Here is a 19,643-nt window from a genome sequence, read left to right as displayed (position 1 = left end):
AAAGGCACACGTCTCATTTAATATACTATAATCAAGTCTAGCTACGCCTACTTTATTTTCAGTAAACAGCCACCCTGTTAGTCACCTTAAGTTTTGGGTGTCTAAGTTATTTAGAAGTAAACTCCTATCATAGGAAGTGATTAGATACTTTGAACAAGTCTTATAAGAAAAACAGAAGAGAGGAAGCATATAATGAAAATTGTACTCTTAGAAGAATCAAATTATGGAAATATAATTGAGTATTTTTATATAGCTCTTTTGAGGTTGGAAAAGATGTCGACGAAAGCTATTTAAATACTGCAGGCAGTAATGTCATTTTTATTGTATTCGATGCAGGAAACCATGACTCCGATGTTCCCCATAACCTCATAATAACGAAGTTTAGATATTACTATATCACCTGTATCTAAAATTATTATTTTACAATATATCTGGACTAACACATCTTGGTGTTGCTCCAAAAATCATTTCAGCATCCCTGACATCCTCCTGGACAATGAACGCACAGTAAAGTACTTTCATTAAACCTGCCAAAAAATCTGCAGCCGAACTTGTCCATGGTTTCACATTTTGCTCAACTGACTGGTTGTGTGAAGCAGGCAATCAGTGGCAGGAAAGCACGCCCACTTAAATCAATAAGAGGGTTTTATGTGCATTAAAGTGCATATAATGGCTTAAGTGTCCCTTTAAGAGTATGTGTCTGATGTATCTGTCACCTTCATAGTTGCTGAAAATAAAAGACAAGTTGAAACATAATTGGCAAAGAGCAAGCATAAACTTCCTAGTTACAAAACTGGAAAGTCATGTGACTGGGTCTTCAGTGACCTTGAACACGATGTTTGGGAATGCTGGGCTACAATCAATTTTAGTGGTATTTCTAGCTTGGTATTTTAGCAACCACCAGCTTTTCAGAGAAATAAAAGTGTAGAAGAAGAGATGAATGCTTAATACAAAATAACTGTGTTCTATGACAATAATTTATACACAATGGAGGTTATTTACAAAACAATCTTGTGGTGTGAAATTGGAAATGTGGTGTTGTCACTATAGCAACCAATGGAAATGTATACAAAATGCACTAGAATAGCTTTATGTAGATAACTCATACCCCTAGTTTAGCTCTTTCAGTTGCTAAGCATGTTAAGTATGTTAAGTGAGGTGTACATTTCACCTCACCAGCATCACTATGCATTATCTTACTACTCAATATTGTTCCAGGACAGTACTGTTAAACTTTAATTTCATGGTGCATCAGACATTTCAATCCTAAACCCTGCCAAGGGGATGGTACTGGCATGCCTCTCAACTGTCCCGCTTTTGCGTGGGACAAGTACCGATTTTGCCACTCTATAGATCAAATGAGAACCATATGGAAAGATAGAGATCAACTGAATATCACATGCAACCCCTGTATTGTAGGTATAGATCAAATGAGAACCACATAGAAACATAGAGATCAACTGAATATAACATGCAAACCCTGCATCGTGGGTATAGATCAAATGAGAACCACATGGAAACAGAGGTCAACTGAGTTGCACATGCAAACCCTGCATTGTGTGTATAGACAAAATGAGAACCACATGGAAACATAGGTTAACTGAATATCACAAACCTCGCATTGCAGATCAACTGAGAAATGCTAAGTCTATATTATTAATAAATATCCTAACTTGATCTACAATTTTAATAATAAACAAATTGTATGTACAGTATGTGTCATTTTATAGTGTTTGGAGAGAAATGTCTTTGTGTTTGAAAGAAAAGGAAAATAACATGAAATTGATCAGGAGAAAAGTGTAGGCATTGTTGTAAATGACTATTGTAGCTGGAAACGATTGACTTTTTTAATGGAATAGCTTCATAGGCGTACAGAGGCCCTTTATCAGCAACCATCACTCCTGTGTTCCAATGACACATTATGTTAGCTAATCCAAGTTTACGACACCAAACTTGTGTAAAAGTGTATGGTGTTGGAGTGGCTGTGTGTGTAATATATATATATATATATATATATATATATATATGTGTGTGTGTGTATGTAAGTTCTATGTGTGTGTGTGTTTAAGTATGTGTAAGTTTAGAGCTGCCCCTGACCATCACACCCACCCACATCACAATTCATATAAGTCATATCCCCCCCAACCAGCATATTCACACCTCTCACCATCACCACTTTCCTCCTCACCATCATTGTTGTCTCATATCATCACTTCTTATTGCACCAAGATCATCCCCCTCCATCTCTGTACCCATTATTTCCCCTTCATACCCTTCCTCAGCATGACCTGATTCTTATTTTTGTGTATGTGCGTTAATCACCTCACCTCCCGGTCCCCAGCCGACCACATGGAAACATGTAGATCAACTGAATATCACATGCAAACCCTGCATTGTAGGTATAGATCAAATGAGAACCACATGGACCTCAGGCTGCCTGCAGTGTGATCTTGCTCTGAGCGTCTGCCCATCCGCGCTGCGGCAGACGTGATTTCATATGAGGTGCGGTGCTGACTGGCAGACGTGCAGTGCATTTTTTTACGGTTGCGGCTGCACATATAATCTCTTGGCTGGCCTAAACATTGGGCTCAAGTTAGCCAGGGATAAAAGTTGGGAGGTATGACTAATAATCCGCATACATGCAGCCATTTTTCTTAGACCCATACATTGCACATATAAAGTGCTGCCTGGCAGTGTGTGGTATGTATGTATAAAGTCAGGAGCAGCATCAATTACTATAATACATTCAACATACTGCTAGGAAGCCCTCTATATGCCCTAGTCGGTAATGTGAAATGTATAGTATCCTGGAAAAATGACTGAATGTGATCACCCTAGGAGCCGCATGTACGCATCACTTACCCATAGGTCGATTGGACACTGACCCTCCAGTCAGGAGGTCGGTGCGTGTGTGTATATATATATATATATATATATATATATATATATATATATATATATAAATATATAAATATATGTGTGTGTGTGTGTGTGTGTGCGTATATGTATATATACAGTACACAAGAAAGAAAAAAAAACGATTAGCGCAGATCTATAGCAAACATGTATTTAATCTGCAAACAGTTTACGCATAATTACATGTGTACATAAATATATTAAGTGCGCATTTTTAATCAGTGTATAATTATATTTAAGGCGCGTCGGCATATATATAAATGGCATAGGTTACAAGACACATAACATGATGCTATATAATTATGTCAGGCTTCCCATGAGCACGATGTATGTGGACTACCCCACCTAATAACAGGCTTTCCCCCTCCCTCCGAAGCTTATGCATAAACCGACAAGCATCACGTTGCCTAGCAACCACAACATACGTAAAAAAGGCCTGAACTCGCGAAGAGTCTCGTTATTTATGCCACGCGAGACACCTGCTCTTACATGTGACTAAAACTACCTTTCGTCACTTAGGGGGCGCTGTGCTGGGATTTCCATTTCATTACACCCCCATTTCGCAGCCCCCACACATCCGTTCCCATATAGCCACTCCTCTGCCGCCCACTTCCGCGTGTTTGCCATTTTATTCCCGTGTGTCTCTGAAATCACAGACTCCGCCTCCTCTACCGTAAATAACCTCCTCCCTGCGACAAAACAACTCGTATGGTTCCGCCTCCTCTAAAACCACGCCTACGATACCCTAATCCACCCAATCGATTTAGCCCCGCCCTCTGTTGTCATGGTTCCCCGGCACGGAAACCAGCCTAACTCCGCCTTCAAATTGATAGTTTAGCCAATCACCTCTTTCCTAGCTTGCTGACTCGTTCCCTTCGCTATCGTATGCACACTGGCCCCACCTATACAGTTGCCAGGGCACTTCCGTAGCTCCACCTCCGCACTGGCCTCAGTCCCTGGCAATTCCCTGTGTCTCTAGTGTGTCCGGATACAGACGAGGCCGGGTGGGGTCCCGTTGAGCCCCGTTTACATGAATCCGAGCGTCGCCCAGGTATGGATTATGCCGGACCCTTGTCAACCGCTTTCTCCCGCGAGCAGTTATGATGCTCCTGACCAGGAAGCCTGAGGGCCCCATAACAGCAGGTATGGTACATTGTGTGGAGCTCGCTGTGGCTTGGTGGCCTTGTGTATGTATGGATGTAAGTATGTATGTATGTATGTGTGTCTACGTGCAGCAGTATGGATGATTATTCACGTTAGGGGATCCTCCTTTGCCTATCCGATCTTACTCTGTACCATGCTGATATACACGATGCACAGCCTTATGTGCCCCCCATTAGCCCACTTTAACGTGTAATAATATATTGCGGCAAATTATTGTTTGTTATAGCGCCGTCATATTCCGCAGCGCTGTACAACGGGTTAACCGGAAAGAACAAGTAGCACATAACATAACCTATACCAACAAGAGGTGAGGATATAATGTTTATCATCAGGTGATTTTGGATTTACATACAGATTTGATCATAAAAATATGTAATTTCATACCCCGAATTTCAACAGATTTGGGAGCCAGTGTCTTTCATTCTGCAGCCAGAAAGGGTGGTTCCCATAGCGCTAAATATAAAACAGAAATTATTTTTAAGCCATGGTTATGGAATTATTTATTAAGGGATTAGCTAGTATAGTGAAATACTATTGTCTAAATTGAATACAAGTGTGTGTGTGTGTGTGTGTGTATGTATATATATATGAAACATTCTGATTAATATATAAATTATAATGTTTCATTTTTATAGTGTGAACAATGTATGCAGCCCCTCTTCCGGTACATAACAAAATGTGTATTGACAGGCTGACTAACCCATACATTAGGTAGAGGGCCATGCTTACAATCTAGAAGATTACAGTACATTTTGTGTCATACATGTAGCACAACACTTGAGGCTAAACCTGAGTGTCATCAGTCTTTATAACACTGGTATTACTGCCTTTCAACAAGTAACTTGAGTGTTAGTCATGACAATGTAACACCAGCCTGTGTGTGTGTGTGTGTGTATATGTGTGTATATGTGTGTATATGTGTGTATATGTGTGTATATGTGTGTGTATATATATATATATATATATATATATATATATAAATGACACAGACACATACACAAAGTGGCTTGTATTAGCTTGGCCACTTTACAGTCATTTAAGAGTTATTTGGTCTTTTAGATTACTGGGGTTTAATTAGAGAGCACAGCGGAGTGTTACAGTTAGAAACGCAAATATTTACAGTTTAGCTAATGGTATGTGGCAAGTGATAGCTAGTATGTTTCTTTTTGTTGCTTAATCTACAAAATCCATGGCGCTAAAAGGGTTAATATGTTGATTTATAATGGGGACAGGGAACATGTTAATTACAATTGATTGCTTCTAAATGAATGCACTTACGGCACCCAATACGTTCGAGATACGGGGACGGATGAAAACATTATTTCTACTCATATATATATATATATATATATATATATATATATATATATATATATATATATATATATATATTACTTGGAGAGGTATGTGAGCTAACACTTGTTTGATAACATTTCATCACCAGTGGACAAGGATCTGTTACGACCATGCATTATATATATATATATGTGTGTATGTAGTTCAGTTTTAATTGTGTACATGGCGATCCAACCCCTCTCCCCCTTATTCATCCATGAAAAGCCAACACCTAAGTGGTTGCGGTTACATATTGTTGCCTATTTGAATGATTTGCTGAGAGTTGTTTTTTCTTTCAGGTTGTGGATCTAGACATATCTTTTTGTTATTTTCTAATTAAATAAGCACTGCTGGAAACGGCTTTAAACAAACCAACAGTGTATGTAGAGAGATCCAGTGCTTCCAACATTTTCCCTTTGTTGTTTGCCTCTGTTCATCTATCCTAACCATTCTCTGATTTTAATTTTATAAAAATCTCCTTTATTCCCCGTACCTCTTCTATTCCCCGTACCTCTTCTATTCCCCGTACCTCTTCTATTCCCCGTACCTCTTCTATTCCCCGTACCTCTTCTATTCCATAGTCTCTCTCTGTTGACATTTCTTAGTACGGAAAATACTTTCGTCTTGTACGTAAGAATTGTTAAAATGCTTCTCCTTTTTTAGGGATCTTTCATTCCACCGCCTTTTCTACAATTCTGCGCGCGTACAATTCTCTCGTGCATGTTTGTGTATGTGTGAGAATGGAGGCCATGTATAAAAGGCATTTGTATAAGTTCTGTTTTACATGCCATTTCCAGCATGTCCCAAATTCTCCCAGTTCAACTATTGTCCGTATTAGCTTGTCAGTATAGATCAGGGCAGGCCAAACTTGTGTAGAAGTTAGAACCAGATGCACGGCTTGATATTTTTAGGAGCCGGAAAGATGATACAAAAAGCTGGGAGCCACGGCTACCTGGCTGCTGGGATTTGTCAAGCCCTGGTATATTTTATTTCAACCCCCAGAATAGATCTATGAAATGTTCCTGAATAAGGGTTTTCATGTACATATTATCCCAGGAGGCAAAGTTTCTCAAGTTAAATTAGTTTCCTTATTGTTTATATAGGCTGTTCTATATTGTTTTTGGTTCCTTATTGTTTTATTGCTGTGCAATATAAGGTTTGCATACTTACTGTTAATAGTGACACTTCCCTATTTTAAGTACATGCTTTCTTATAAAAATAAGAAACGGAACATCCGCAACGGTCGGCTTTCAAGGCTGGTCAGTACTACATTATTTATTTTTAATGTCCCGCCACAAGGTCTGTAGTAACTTGTATGCTAGGGTTTTGCAGTTTGTAATGTCAGTTTGAAGGAAAATACAGTTCGGACTCATTATATAGGTTTTCTATTTATTTTGTGTATCAATGTAGTGTAAACATGTCTTCATTTTGGCCTTCCCTCTGTTCTGCTTGTGTCTCACTAGTGCCTTAATGTGTTGTGACTCTGCTGGCAGGAATCTTACTAAGTTTCAGTCAGTCATGGTTTGTGGTCTCCAATGTAAATATGTTCTGAGAATCTTTCACAGACCCAGAAGTTGTCATCGGTTAGTATAATAGCTTCCAGATCTGTTCTCACTTATATATAGTGGGAGTGTGTATGTGTGTGTTTGTTCATCTTTAGGGTAGATCAGAAAATCTACAGCATACAAATATTAACACCCCCACACACCCCCACACACGAACGCATATACTGAAGGGTCATCTGAGAGTATGTCTAAAGTTAGCAGGTATTTGAATCGATAAAGCAATCTATTGCCTGGCTTCCTTGGCTTGGTCACGTGTATTCTCCATGTAGTTCAAAACAGGCAGGTTTCACAGTAATCAATTGTTCACAAGGCAACACAAATTCTTGCTGATTATATACGTTCCAACAGACTGGGAGGAGAGATTTTGTTTCAATGTGTGGTTAGGCATATGGCTATAGCTTTAGCAGAACATTTTATTTGATTTTGTACCCAATTCTGCCTTGGAGTAAAACCATTTATTTTAATTTTTTTTTAGAAGACCGCTTAGACATTCTTCCAGGGTTAATTTTAGCAGGAGGTTTCCGGATTACAGCAAGTGTCGTAGGTTAAAACAGTGTAAAAATGTTTCTTAACCGAGGGTCAGTGTGGTGCAACATTACGAAGCTTGGAGATATTTGTGAATTCAGGCTGCTTCCATTGGTGACAAACATGCCTGTGTCCCTTTGACAGGTGGTATTTATGTGGTTGCTGCCCTAGCCCTGACCTCATCCATTCCAGGACCTACCTTGAGCATCTTTCTCACATCATGAGTACTCCTATGCTATGCTATGCTCTGGGGCATGAAACGCTTGTGCATTTGTGCAGCAGTAAGAATCTGCCCAATTGTACATGAAGTATGAGTACATTGTATTGTAGACATTTTGCAGTAAACATGGTTATAGCCAACTCTGACCTTCATCGGTCCAAGGTCATTAAGTCAATAAAAGTGCTGGTATGTCTAGGTCAGTGACAACCAAATCTTTATGTAGGGACATTAACTGGCAGATGAAGATTTAAAATAACTGAACATGCGTCCGCACATTTGTGCTATAAGCAAGTGGTCCTTTTACATGTATCTCCATAAGTGGGTCAAATAGAGGGCTTGGGTCTTTTGACTGACCTACTTGAGATCTTGGGATATTTTTAAAACCTGTGAGGATTGATGAGGACACATGCGGTGAACCACTGTTGTTAAGTAACCTTAGTGTTTAATCAGTGTATTTCATAAGTAGTTGTCAGTCTATTGATTAAGAAATGATTGGCGTCATTGTCAAAGTACAGGAAGGTCTACTGTACACAAAGAACCACAGTGGGAGGTATCCAGAAATTAACCGTGAATGGTACAATGATAATAGGTTGGCAGTAAAGGACAATATTATCTAGGTCAAGAATGGTCAATACCCAAGATCCAGGTAGTCCATAGCGTTTTAGAATATTACTGCCTTTTTGTATTCAGTTTTTTTTCTACTTCTTTTTGGAAGTTTCTTCTTCCGGCTTTTAAGTATGTTCTACCTTCATTTTGGAGTAGATTTATTTTTAGTTGCTTTCTGACTGGCAGTGCTTTGACTATTCTACAGCTTGCGCCATTGATGCTCTCGCTACAGCCCAACATATTAATGTCCTTGTAGTGGATTGGCATGTAAATGTTCTGTGAGTTTTTGTTTTGAAAGAAAATATGCGAAATCCCCAAAAGAGGTTCCCTCCCTGTTTTTTTTACTCTTAGAATAGAGGTCACCATGTTCTGAACAGCAGGATCTCGTTGCATAACTGCTATGGACAGTGTACTTACACTAAGTACAACCTGCAAACACATCTTTATTTTACTCTTTTGTTTCTGAAATATATAATTGAGTTCTTTTTGTAATTTAACGACACATTGTTTCTCTGTTGCGTCCCAATATCCAGTTATGTATTGCAGGATTTTCCAGTTCTCTTACAATGACCAGAACAACTTGATAGAGTCCCTTTATCACTTGACGCATCTAGCGAAATGGCCGTAGCTCACATTCCATTGTCCATCCCTGATAGCTTTCAGACAGTAGTGAATCACATGTTGGTTTGTACACTTATTTCTCAGACCCTTATCACTTTAATTTTTATGTTTTTTTTTTTGTTTGTTTTGGTAGAAAATGTATCGGTGACAAGTTGCATGCCTGGTTCCAGCCTCACTGTTAAAAGTACTCTATATGAATATTTGTGACGGTGAAACCTCTGTAACTAGCGGGGACCTCAAATCATCTTGTTCTAGCATTTGGTCCGTACAAAGTTGAAATCCAGCGCGGCTGCCTGTGCTCTTCTAACTTCTCTGTTTGTGTCTGTTTCAGTGCGATACGGTGATGGCTTGTATGATTCCTACATGAGGCTCGATCAGGCGGCAGCACAGGATGCTGCAGTGGAAAAAGAGAGTCCCTCCTCACTGCCATCCATCGGGAGACTTACTGTAAGTAATGTGCCAGTTAGATATACCCCTGCTGTCCTGTTTTTATCTCTTCTTGCTCCCTTGATAGCAATGGGCGTAACACTACACAGTTTAAAGTGACAGGACTCCAGTTTTAAGGCTGGCAATCATAATGCTCTAAAACCTTTTAAACTTAACTGGAAATTGCCTAAAAGCAAATGCTGTTTATTTTTTTTTTCTTCTTCAGTCCTCATTCACGCAGATGGAGTGAGTTTTAGCTTTGTTGGATGGTCGCCATTTCAAATTCCAGGCAGCTTTGCTTCGCTCCACCGTCTCCTCTCTTTATAGGTTTCTAACTAATTTTGTTATTGCCATGACAACATAAACTTGGAGCGCAAAATATTCTCACACTTGTCTTTCCTTTTCCCCTTTTTGTAAGTAGGTTTAGTTACTTCCTCTGGTTTTATATTCATAACCAAACTAGGCCATCTGGTTTTTTTTTGTTTTTTTTTTTTAAGTAAGAAATTTGTTTCCAACACATTGCTTGAAATGCTACATAATACAAGCAGACTCTTTCGAGGGGTATGCATGACTGAATGTGTATGATTTCTAGCACGTGTGTGTGCGTATGTGTGTGTGTGTGTGTGTGTGTGTGTGTGTATATATATATATATATATATATATATATATCACAATATGTGCACTATGGGTTTTATTCCCTTTTACGTTTGTCACTAATGAAAAAAACAACATTGTGGGCTATTTCATAGGTCATTAGCAACAGGCACGCTACGAGGCCGTGACAGATACCACAATGTGTGTTTCTGTTGCCATGGAGACTTTGTCCTAGCTGTGTAGCTTGTGCCAGAGGCTGCTCTATTGTGTTCATTGCACGTGCCAAGGCAACATTTTCTGGTTTTTTGCCCTTCAGCCAAATTGTTAAATTACAAAACACAATCAGTGTGTAGGTGCAGGCCCTTGTTATGCAAAAGGTCGCAAACTGTTTATTACCTCGCCGGCCCGCGAATAGACAAATATCTTTCACCGTAAGCAGTTTGTCCACCAAAATTGTTCGGTTTCACACAAACACTCTTAATGTCTGTTTTAAAAGCTGTGTTTAAGACATAAATTTTTGTAAGATTTTTAACAATATTGTTGGAAAAAACATAAATATCACTGTGCTGTATGCCCGCTAGCCTAAACATTTGTTTCTGGAAGTCACAAGTCAGTGAGTGTGTGTGTGGGGATTTTGTTTAATTCTTTTTCATAACATAATAACAAATTGTACGTTGCTGGATGTCCATCTTCAGCAAACAAATGGGACAGTGGTGATAGCTACTAAGCATTACTGACATTTAGAATCAAGCTTTTCAGATCTTAAAACAAGTCCAGCGGAATCTCTGTTGTCATAATCCATCACTTTCCCAGCTTTCATGCTGACTGGCATCTCTTGGCACCAGCATTGGTGCAAATCCATGCGAAAGTGTTTTTAATTCCCCTGATGCCAGAGGGACTGTGTTTGAGTGCTGCTCCTGTCCACTATGAACATAGGTGTGCATTTATTTATTCACCTTCATTTGTTTTTGTTGTAGAGGGAGATCTAGGCAGGGTAATTCCTTGTCTTCAATCTTTACAAGGATTTCAAGATCTTCCTGTCTTGAGGGTGGGTCAAATGACAGCGTTCTTCTTAGTGCTAAGGGTTTGACAAAGGGTGTTTACAAGATAATTTTTAAGGACCCTAGTTGCACACTTCTTTATTCATAGACCTATGAAGAAATGATTGCTTAAACAATATCTGTCTACCCTTCTTTGAGGCAACAAACTTACTTTAATAAAAAAAAAATAAGACTTTCTAAGACTTTTTTTCTTCTTCTTTTCTTTATAATAATGTGTAGCAGTAATGTGAAGTCTTTATTTTCCTGTTTTCTGCAAAGAATCATTCTCACGAGACCCCTAAATAATAAGCATAATTCAGCACTGTCCTGACTCTTGCCTGGTCTCACTTCCTCGTAAGCCTTTGGAGTGTATTAATCACCTGAAAATCATTCTGTTCTACAGATTGGTTTTTGCCTTTGGCAAAATGTCCTTAAGTGACCCCCAAGGAACAGACCAGTTGCGTTGAACACACAAGATATATATCTTCGGCAGGCCATCAATTCCATTAACTTTTCACTTTATTTTTGAAGCTATGCTAAGAATGGAAACTCTGCTCGTATGACCTAAGTAAAAGCACAGTTTATTACAGTTAATTGGGTCCCGTGGACGAGTTGTTTCACGATTCTTAGGCTCATGAAGGATTTTGGAATGTCCAAGTTCCCCCTTGGATGCCTCAAAAAAACATAGTTGGAATGTGAATGTTTCCGCATAAGCATTTTAATAATAGCCTTTTTAAAATGTATTTTAATGCGGCATGTGCTGTATTACTACCCTGACCCAATTGGCTACTGTATGATGAATAGGGAAGTTTAACAAGTAAAGCAGTTATTAAAATGCATTGTTGGTGCATAACTGTACCTCCTCATGCACAGCTTTTGAAAATCTGATTTGAATCATAAGTTCTCCAGATTTCTGAAATTGTACTCGAGGAATAAAAATCCTCACTTGTGGGTTTCCAGGAAGGATTTTGCATTCTTAAATATAAGTGATATTGGAACTCTGATTCTCTACTTATAGACTTCTTCAGTACCACAGTAGGAAGGCAAAGAGAGGCCGTGTGTACCCGAGGCCTTTAACTGGCCGTGTGCTTAGCAGCAGGGATTTGTTAGATGCTCTGGACCTAGTTGGATGGCACCTGCTCAAGTATTTTCTGAGTGCTTTATGGTTGATCAAGTATGTATGCAATGTTTTTTTGCTGATCTGTAGTCTTTACGTGAACTGGCAGATTTGACTGGAACTGCCTCCTCTCGTCAGTGTTGATTAAAGTTTTATACTCACTGGTTATTTTGTGGCTCTAATGCTTCTGGGTCTTTTATGAAAGCCCAAGACCACTCAAATTATAGCTGGTAGGCCACACATTTTAAGCATTGAGCTCAGTTGGAATATATCTGCTTTGACAGTTTGTGGAAATACCCCATTCACAAGGAAATTTCCTCATTGTACTTGCTACATTGGCCATAAAACTTTATTTTTTTCCCCTTTTTTCCTCCGCCCTTCTGAGTGTTATTTGACATGTTTGTATACATTACGTCCCTGTAGTCTCTTTGGTATACTGTCTTGAGTTTATCTAAAGCCTCAACGGATTGTACCAAAGTGGTTCTAAACGCCTATTGTGTCTCGCTTATTATGAATACATGTATTCATATATTTAAAAAAATGCCTCCGGCGTTGGTTGTTCACCTGTTTTCATTGACTTTTTAGCCCTTGAGCTTTGTTTGGGTTAAACCTATGTGTAACGCTTATATAAGACAATTCCAAGGCTGAAACACAAGTGTTCTACACCAGAGGCAATCAACAATAACGTTACATGTATTATCCAAGAAAGTACACTGTGTCAGGTGAAGAGGGCTTAGCATTTTTGGTGTTTAAGAAGAAGAACATACATGTCCAGAAGGGTAGAATGTAGAATGACCAAGTCTTCTCAAAGAAAATTGGACTTCAATATCTTAAAGCTGCTGTATGGTGTATTAAAAATGTTAATCGTCAACACAGGGCTCATTTTGTATTGCTCTATTGAAAAGCTTATTTTTTTTATGTTCTATAAAAAAGGCAAGTTACACCATATGTGTCGGTGACGCCTCACATACAGAAGTAAAACATCTCCTAATATAAATGTATTCTTTATAATGTTACTGTAAGAACTGGCTGTGTTGTTGTGGAAGAAAGATAAAATAAGCACAGGCAGACTGCATGCTTGCACATATTATATCTTGTTTTGTGACCCCTGTATAGCCCCATGGCTTTAGAACCTATTTTCTCACGCTGGGCTTGAGTTACTTGTCTTGACAGCCAGCTATAACCGTCTTACCCTTCCAGGAAACCTTTTTCATCACCGCACTCGGCCTGTCAATCGTAAGTGTTGGCCGAGAAAAGGACCTTCCCAGTCAAAGTGAACTGCACAGTCTTTTTGCAGGCGTACCGTTCTGGAAAGTAGTCCCTGCCATGACCCTAAACAACTTCTCTCCTTAAAGCCAGTTGTTGCAGCCTACATAGTCCCTTTTCCCAGAGCAGTGATGCAACAGGATTTGTTCTCCCCTCGAGGGTTGTAAAATAGTACATTGCAAAGCATGCTTTCATTGCCGGAAATTCAGCCATGGTGAACAGGCGTGAATTGATCCTTCTCCCATATGACGTGAGGTTTGAGTCTCCTATACTAAAAGCTATTTAGAATGTTGCTATGGTGATATTGAAACCCCTTTTTTGCAATTGCCTTTTTCAGGGATTCTAATTGTACGTTTTTTTTTAAATTGAATTTAAAGTTGTCTGTTGGAAAGGGGGAAAAGAGTATCTACATGCTATTTTTCTATGGTTTTTTACTTGCTTAAAATGTAAACTTTCCCAACATGCATCTAACCTCTGATTGGTTGGTCAGTTTATTTTTCGAGAATGTCATTATATTGCCCAAACGAAACGGCACAATGATGGGTAGATACTTTAATGAAGGCAATTTTTTTTCTTTAATCCAATAACAAGGGTGCTTGCATTAACCCCCCTTTTAAAGGGACCCACAATTGCATATTAATATGTGTTCTTTAAAAATAAATAAAATAAAATCACTTACGTAGAACCAACTTAAGTAGAAGCTGCTTTACAACTCTGCTGGAAGCAGCGGATCAGCGGCAGGAAATCAATGGGAACTCTTTCCGTGCATGCGCACGGAGGGCTTGGAGTCGGCTTCGGCTTGGCAAACGCTAAGTATATCACATGCAAGGAGATGTGTTTGGCAAAAAACTGAGGTGGACAAAGGGGCAAATTCATATGAGGGTATTCTGCAGAATTCCCCCCATTCATTTGCATGGAGGGGGGGTCACTGCCTTTCAATGGATGTTTTGGCTGTTTTGTGCATTAGGGTGCATATGATGGCTGGAGTGTCCCTTTAAATTCATCACATTGACTTCCAAAATTATTAGCTTAAGGCCCCTTCGAACTTAAAAATTATGTTCAAGCAAAGGAGGCCCTTCGTCTAAACTTAAATAATAATAAAAATAAAAGTGAATAGAAAAAACTGGCACTTTCACAAAATAAAAACTTGTATTACACAAGGCCAGTCAACAAGTTTTTTTGCATTTGATTCAATAGGTTGCCACCTTGAATTAAACATGGGTTTATCCGGAGTGACATTGCCGTTATAATACGAACAGACGCTAATCTGACATCTTTAATTGCATGAAGAGGTTGCTTGGTCAATTGCCAGCAAACGTTCCTGATGTCTCTCTTAACAAGGCACGTTGCTGGAGCCACATTTTCCCGTCTTTGAGATTCTTTCAGATCTCACCCTCACATTGACTTAAAAGGGATGATGCATGCGGCTTACACAGAGTCAAAATCTGGCACACATCCATTCGTGAATCATCCCCTCCCCACATGCCGTCTGTTCATGCACAGCAGAGCACTGTATCCAGGCAGGGAACGTTGATAAATTAGCAATGTCCTGTCATGTTCCACCCCAGCCTGGTTTATTTATACACGGGCTCCTTTAGCAAGCTGCTATTTCTTCTTCCTGTTGATATTTCCTACATAGTCAGCATTTAAACTTTTGCCACCAGTGACTATAATGGGAAGCAGATGTCATAGCTTAAGTATTTTCAGTGCACGTGTTTACATCTAGAACTTAACTGAACAGATTCTCCCTTGAAAGTGTATAGCTCTATGAGCTTATAGCATGCAATCTTAGATCGAGTTAAATATAGCCGTTTTTTATGATGGGATTTTTATTACTGTCTATCAGTATAAATATAACCATGGCTGTATTTGCAAGCTTGCATTTATAACCCTGTATGTCTCCGGTCAACATTGCGTTCAGCCGCTCAAGATAAATATAAGAGAGAGCTCTCGCCATACATAAAGCGTTGGATGACCGCAATCTATGATGTTTTCGAAAAGCCCACATATATTGTAGAATTGCTTTTTATCTTATAGCTTTTGTATAGAACACATCAGTAGTGCTATCTTCTGTTAAAATAACATATTCGTAATCATTTGCATGCCATCGTTAGGCTATGTATGATTTGGAAATCTGTTTCACCTTTTGTATAATCTATATTCCGATAACTAGACTTGTGCATCGCCTTTTTAAGCAGAGGGTAGCCTGCTTTTTGTAAAGGAGGCCATTTTGTTTTACAGCCTTTCTTATGTCGTAACTAAACGTCATGTTTGGAGAAAACCCAGGCTGCAGGTAGCCATTGCTTTTCAACTTTTAGAGTTCATAGAGCTTTGATGATCATGATCGCAAATCAGATTTCTGCTAGCCAGCCGATGCATAGATAACATTTTATTTCACCAGTGGGTAGGCAGCGTGAATGTGTGAGCCATCCTGGAAGGTATTCTAGGAGAGAGCATGAAGCATAGCATATTCATGGCTTCCTCAAATGAGCACATATTATTAATCCTTTGCATGCCATTGTTAAGCTATGTATGGTTTGGAAACCTGTTTCACCATTTGTGTATGATCTATATTCCAATAACAAGACTTATGCATAGGGCAGTCTGCTTTCTGTGAAGGACATTTTGTTCAACAGCCTTTTGTACATGGTCAACTAGGTCCACCTCAAGTTGTGTATAAATGACCTATAAATTTTGTTGGCGAGATTGTTTACATGCGCGCACACACCCACAGTGTTTTTCTGATGAATAGTTAATTGTGTGACACAATGCCACAGTAACTTGTTTAACGCTACCCAGACCATTGTAGTCACCCAGTGCCTGCCGTCAAGCCATATTTATACTTTTTAGCTAAATATTTAAGGAGTTAGAAATGGTTTCTATACATATGCTAGATAGGTTTTTGCAGAGCTGATTGAAACAAAAATATTTGTGTGATAGGTGCACTCTTAATGGGGAGTCACGTCATGAAACTCAATATCATGTTTGGAGAAAGCCCACACTGGAGGTAGCCATAGCTTTTAGTGGTCATAGAACTCTGATGACCCCGATCACAAAGCAGGTTTCAGCAATCCAGCTGATGCATAGGTAAAATCATGTTTTACCAGTAGGTAGGCAGAACAAACGTGTGAGACATCCTGTAAGGTATTATAGGGAAAAGCGCAACATATAGCAGATGCATTGCCCCGTTACCCCCACACACACACACACACACGATCTACTTGTCAACATGTAAGGCATTTGCTGCCTGAAATATCCTTCACTCAGCACATTGGTGATCAATGTGCACGTGAATTTTTGTATTCTTCTAAAGTAGACCTGTCGCTAAGTTTAAAACTTGTTACAAACCCATGTTATATGTGTATCATGCGAACGGTTATCCTAACTTGTTTCAGAGTTGCAAAATTATAACTCCCCTTTTTGTTGCTGCAGTCATTTTGTTAAATGAGTTGAAACAGGCTGTTTTTAAGACGTAAAACCAATTAATATGCTAGTCTTGCTGCCTTTTGCCGCAGATTGCTTAAATAACAAATACAATGTATAGTTTTAATACTAGGACTGCGATATTTTAGAATTAGTTACCCTTTAAAGTGGATTATCTGTTCAATGTACCACTTAATACTCATTTCTCCTCCATTACCCTGCAAACAATGGATAAGCATAGATCCATCTAAGAAGCAATTAGAATTATGTGACATGCAGTTTTCTCTCCCTATTTTAATCCAATATCAAGGTCACATTGAGGACCAACTCTTGTGTCCTCAACCCACACAAGGAAACACACCACCCAAACAAAGTGTAAAGTGCAATGCAAGGCATACTTTGTGTGCGTTAGGTAAGCATATTCCTATATTATCAGACAAGTACATTTTCAGAAGTACACATGCTAGTGTGTTAATCATTTTCCTCATTTTCAAGAAGCATAAACTATATTTTCTGTGTGGATATGTGATGAATTATCAAAGCAGTATTTTCTGCCTAGTGCAGTTGAAATTGATTTCTTTTTCTTTTTCTTCCTGTCAGATAAGTGGAACTAAATTTGCAATGAAAGATCCCCAGCAAGTCAAAGTCCAACAGTTGTTTGAGGATACTGGCAACCGCAGGTTGGGTGTAGGAATCCCAGGATCAGACAGTACATTTCCTGTACTGACAAAAGAGAAGAGCTCGGACAGCTCAGGGACCTCGAAATCCAGCGACAGTTCCACAAAGTCATCAAAGTCCACTTATCTGGGTCCTGAACAAGCAGTGAAGCAATACAAGCACCAGCTGTCAGGATATGAGCTGCAGGAAATCACCAGTTTCCCTGAGATCTATTTTGTGGGTCCAAATGCAAAAAAGAGACAAGGAGTTGTTGGGGGCCCTAATAATGGAGGATATGATGATGACCAAGGGGGATATATCCTGGTGCCCCATGACCAGCTAGCTTACAGATATGAGGTGCTTAAAGTCATTGGGAAGGGCAGCTTTGGGCAAGTGGCAAAAGTTTATGACCATAAACTCCACCAACATGTGGCTCTTAAGATGGTCCGCAACGAAAAGAGGTTCCATCGGCAGGCAGCAGAAGAGATCCGCATCTTGGATCACCTGAAGAAGCAGGACAAAACAGGGAGCATGAATGTGATACACATGCTGGAAAGTTTTACCTTCCGTAACCACATCTGTATGACTTTTGAGCTGCTGAGCATGAATTTGTATGAGCTAATTAAGAGGAACAAATTCCAAGGCTTCAGTCTCCAATTGGTTCGAAAGTTTGCCCATTCCATCTTACAGTGCTTAGACTCATTGCACAGAAACAGGATCATCCACTGTGACCTTAAGCCTGAAAATATTCTTCTCAAACAACAAGGCCGGAGTGGAATTAAGGTTATAGACTTTGGGTCTAGTTGCTTTGAACACCAGAGAGTCTACACATATATACAGTCTCGCTTCTATCGGGCACCTGAAGTAATTCTCGGAAGTCGTTATGGGATGCCTATAGACATGTGGAGTTTTGGCTGCATTCTAGCTGAGCTTTTAACTGGCTACCCACTGTTCCCAGGAGAGGATGAGGGAGACCAGTTGGCATGCATGATGGAACTCCTTGGAGCTCCTCCACCAAAGCTTCTAGAGCAAGCCAAGCGAGCCAAGAACTTTGTTAATTCCAAGGGCTATCCCCGTTATTGTACAGTTACCACGCTTCCCAACGGAACAACAGTGCTTAATGGGAGCAGGTCACGCAGGGGCAAGATGCGTGGTGCTCCTGGCAGCAAAGACTGGGTGACAGCCTTGAAGGGCTGTGAAGATGCTCTTTTCATTGACTTCTTAAAGGGTTGCCTAAACTGGGACCCGACTGCACGAATGACACCCAGCCAGGCCTTGCGACATCAGTGGATCTGCAAGCGGATACCTAAACCCCCAGTAACAGATAGGGCTTCAGGAAAAAGAGTTGCCAGCCATACCAGCTCCTTCCCAGGAATCGGCTCCAAGCTGCCACCTGTTACAGGTGTAGCAAACAAGTTGCGAACCAATTTAATGAACGATTCAAATGGGAGCATACCACTACGGACAGTCTTGCCCAAGCTGGTCAGCTAATCCCAGGCTTGTACCGAGCACAGTCAAGAAAAATTTTGATACCTGTAATTAAACTACAACAACCCATCTAAGTTTTATCATTTTAATTGTTTTATTAAGTAAAAGAGAAGGGAAAATACTAACAGAATTTGGCTGTGTGTGTGACCCAGTGAGCATAATTCTGTTTCAAGGGCTAAGCATTTCATTTGTCATCTGGTACAAACTTGATTATGTTATCGGTCAGTATGTTCTTTGTCTTCTAATGAAGTAAAGCAATAATATAGAGGTCTAATGAAGGTGTACATGTTCGCTAAGTGCTAACCTTTTGTTTAATTGCATTACTACAATATTTGGAGTACATAAGGTACCAGTCCCACCAATGTGTCTTTGCCAAATGTGACCGACCTCTGAAGATTGGATCCAGCTGTCAATTTCATAGAGGAGTTAGAAGAATAAAAGGCTGGATACTGCTCTCGTTATTTGCAGAGACTAAAGCACCTTTCCACCAAATAACATCTATTATATTATTTCTCACGGCTTCGAGACACTGCTTGTCATCTTGGCAGCCGATGTCTTATCGTAGATGTCTGTTTTAACCAGATGACCTGAAATCCGCCCCAGGACGCATTGTTCCTGGGAACTCCAAGTGCATCTTCAAAGTCAACAGAACTGTAGGTGTGTTTGTCGCTCTTGAGGCT

The 19,643-nt window shown here is 39.7% G+C and overlaps 1 protein-coding gene across 1 annotated transcript; it reads left to right on the top strand.

Moving 5' to 3' along the window:
• The first annotated feature begins 3,843 nt into the window (after positions 1-3,843).
• DYRK3 (dual specificity tyrosine phosphorylation regulated kinase 3) lies at positions 3,844-18,999 on the top strand. The gene is made up of 3 exons (XM_053454420.1): positions 3,844-4,059; positions 9,284-9,399; positions 17,419-18,999. Exons 1-3 carry the CDS (start codon positions 4,017-4,019, stop codon positions 18,964-18,966), a joined length of 1,707 nt encoding a protein of 568 aa, XP_053310395.1. The 5' UTR covers positions 3,844-4,016; the 3' UTR covers positions 18,967-18,999.
• The last annotated feature ends 644 nt before the right edge of the window (positions 19,000-19,643 follow it).

The sequence above is a fragment of the Spea bombifrons genome, chromosome 2, assembly GCF_027358695.1.
Source record: "Spea bombifrons isolate aSpeBom1 chromosome 2, aSpeBom1.2.pri, whole genome shotgun sequence".
Taxonomy (NCBI): Eukaryota; Metazoa; Chordata; class Amphibia; order Anura; family Pelobatidae; genus Spea; species Spea bombifrons.
The sequence above is the reverse complement of the archived record's forward strand: the minus strand, read 5'-3'. Positions and strand labels throughout refer to the sequence as shown.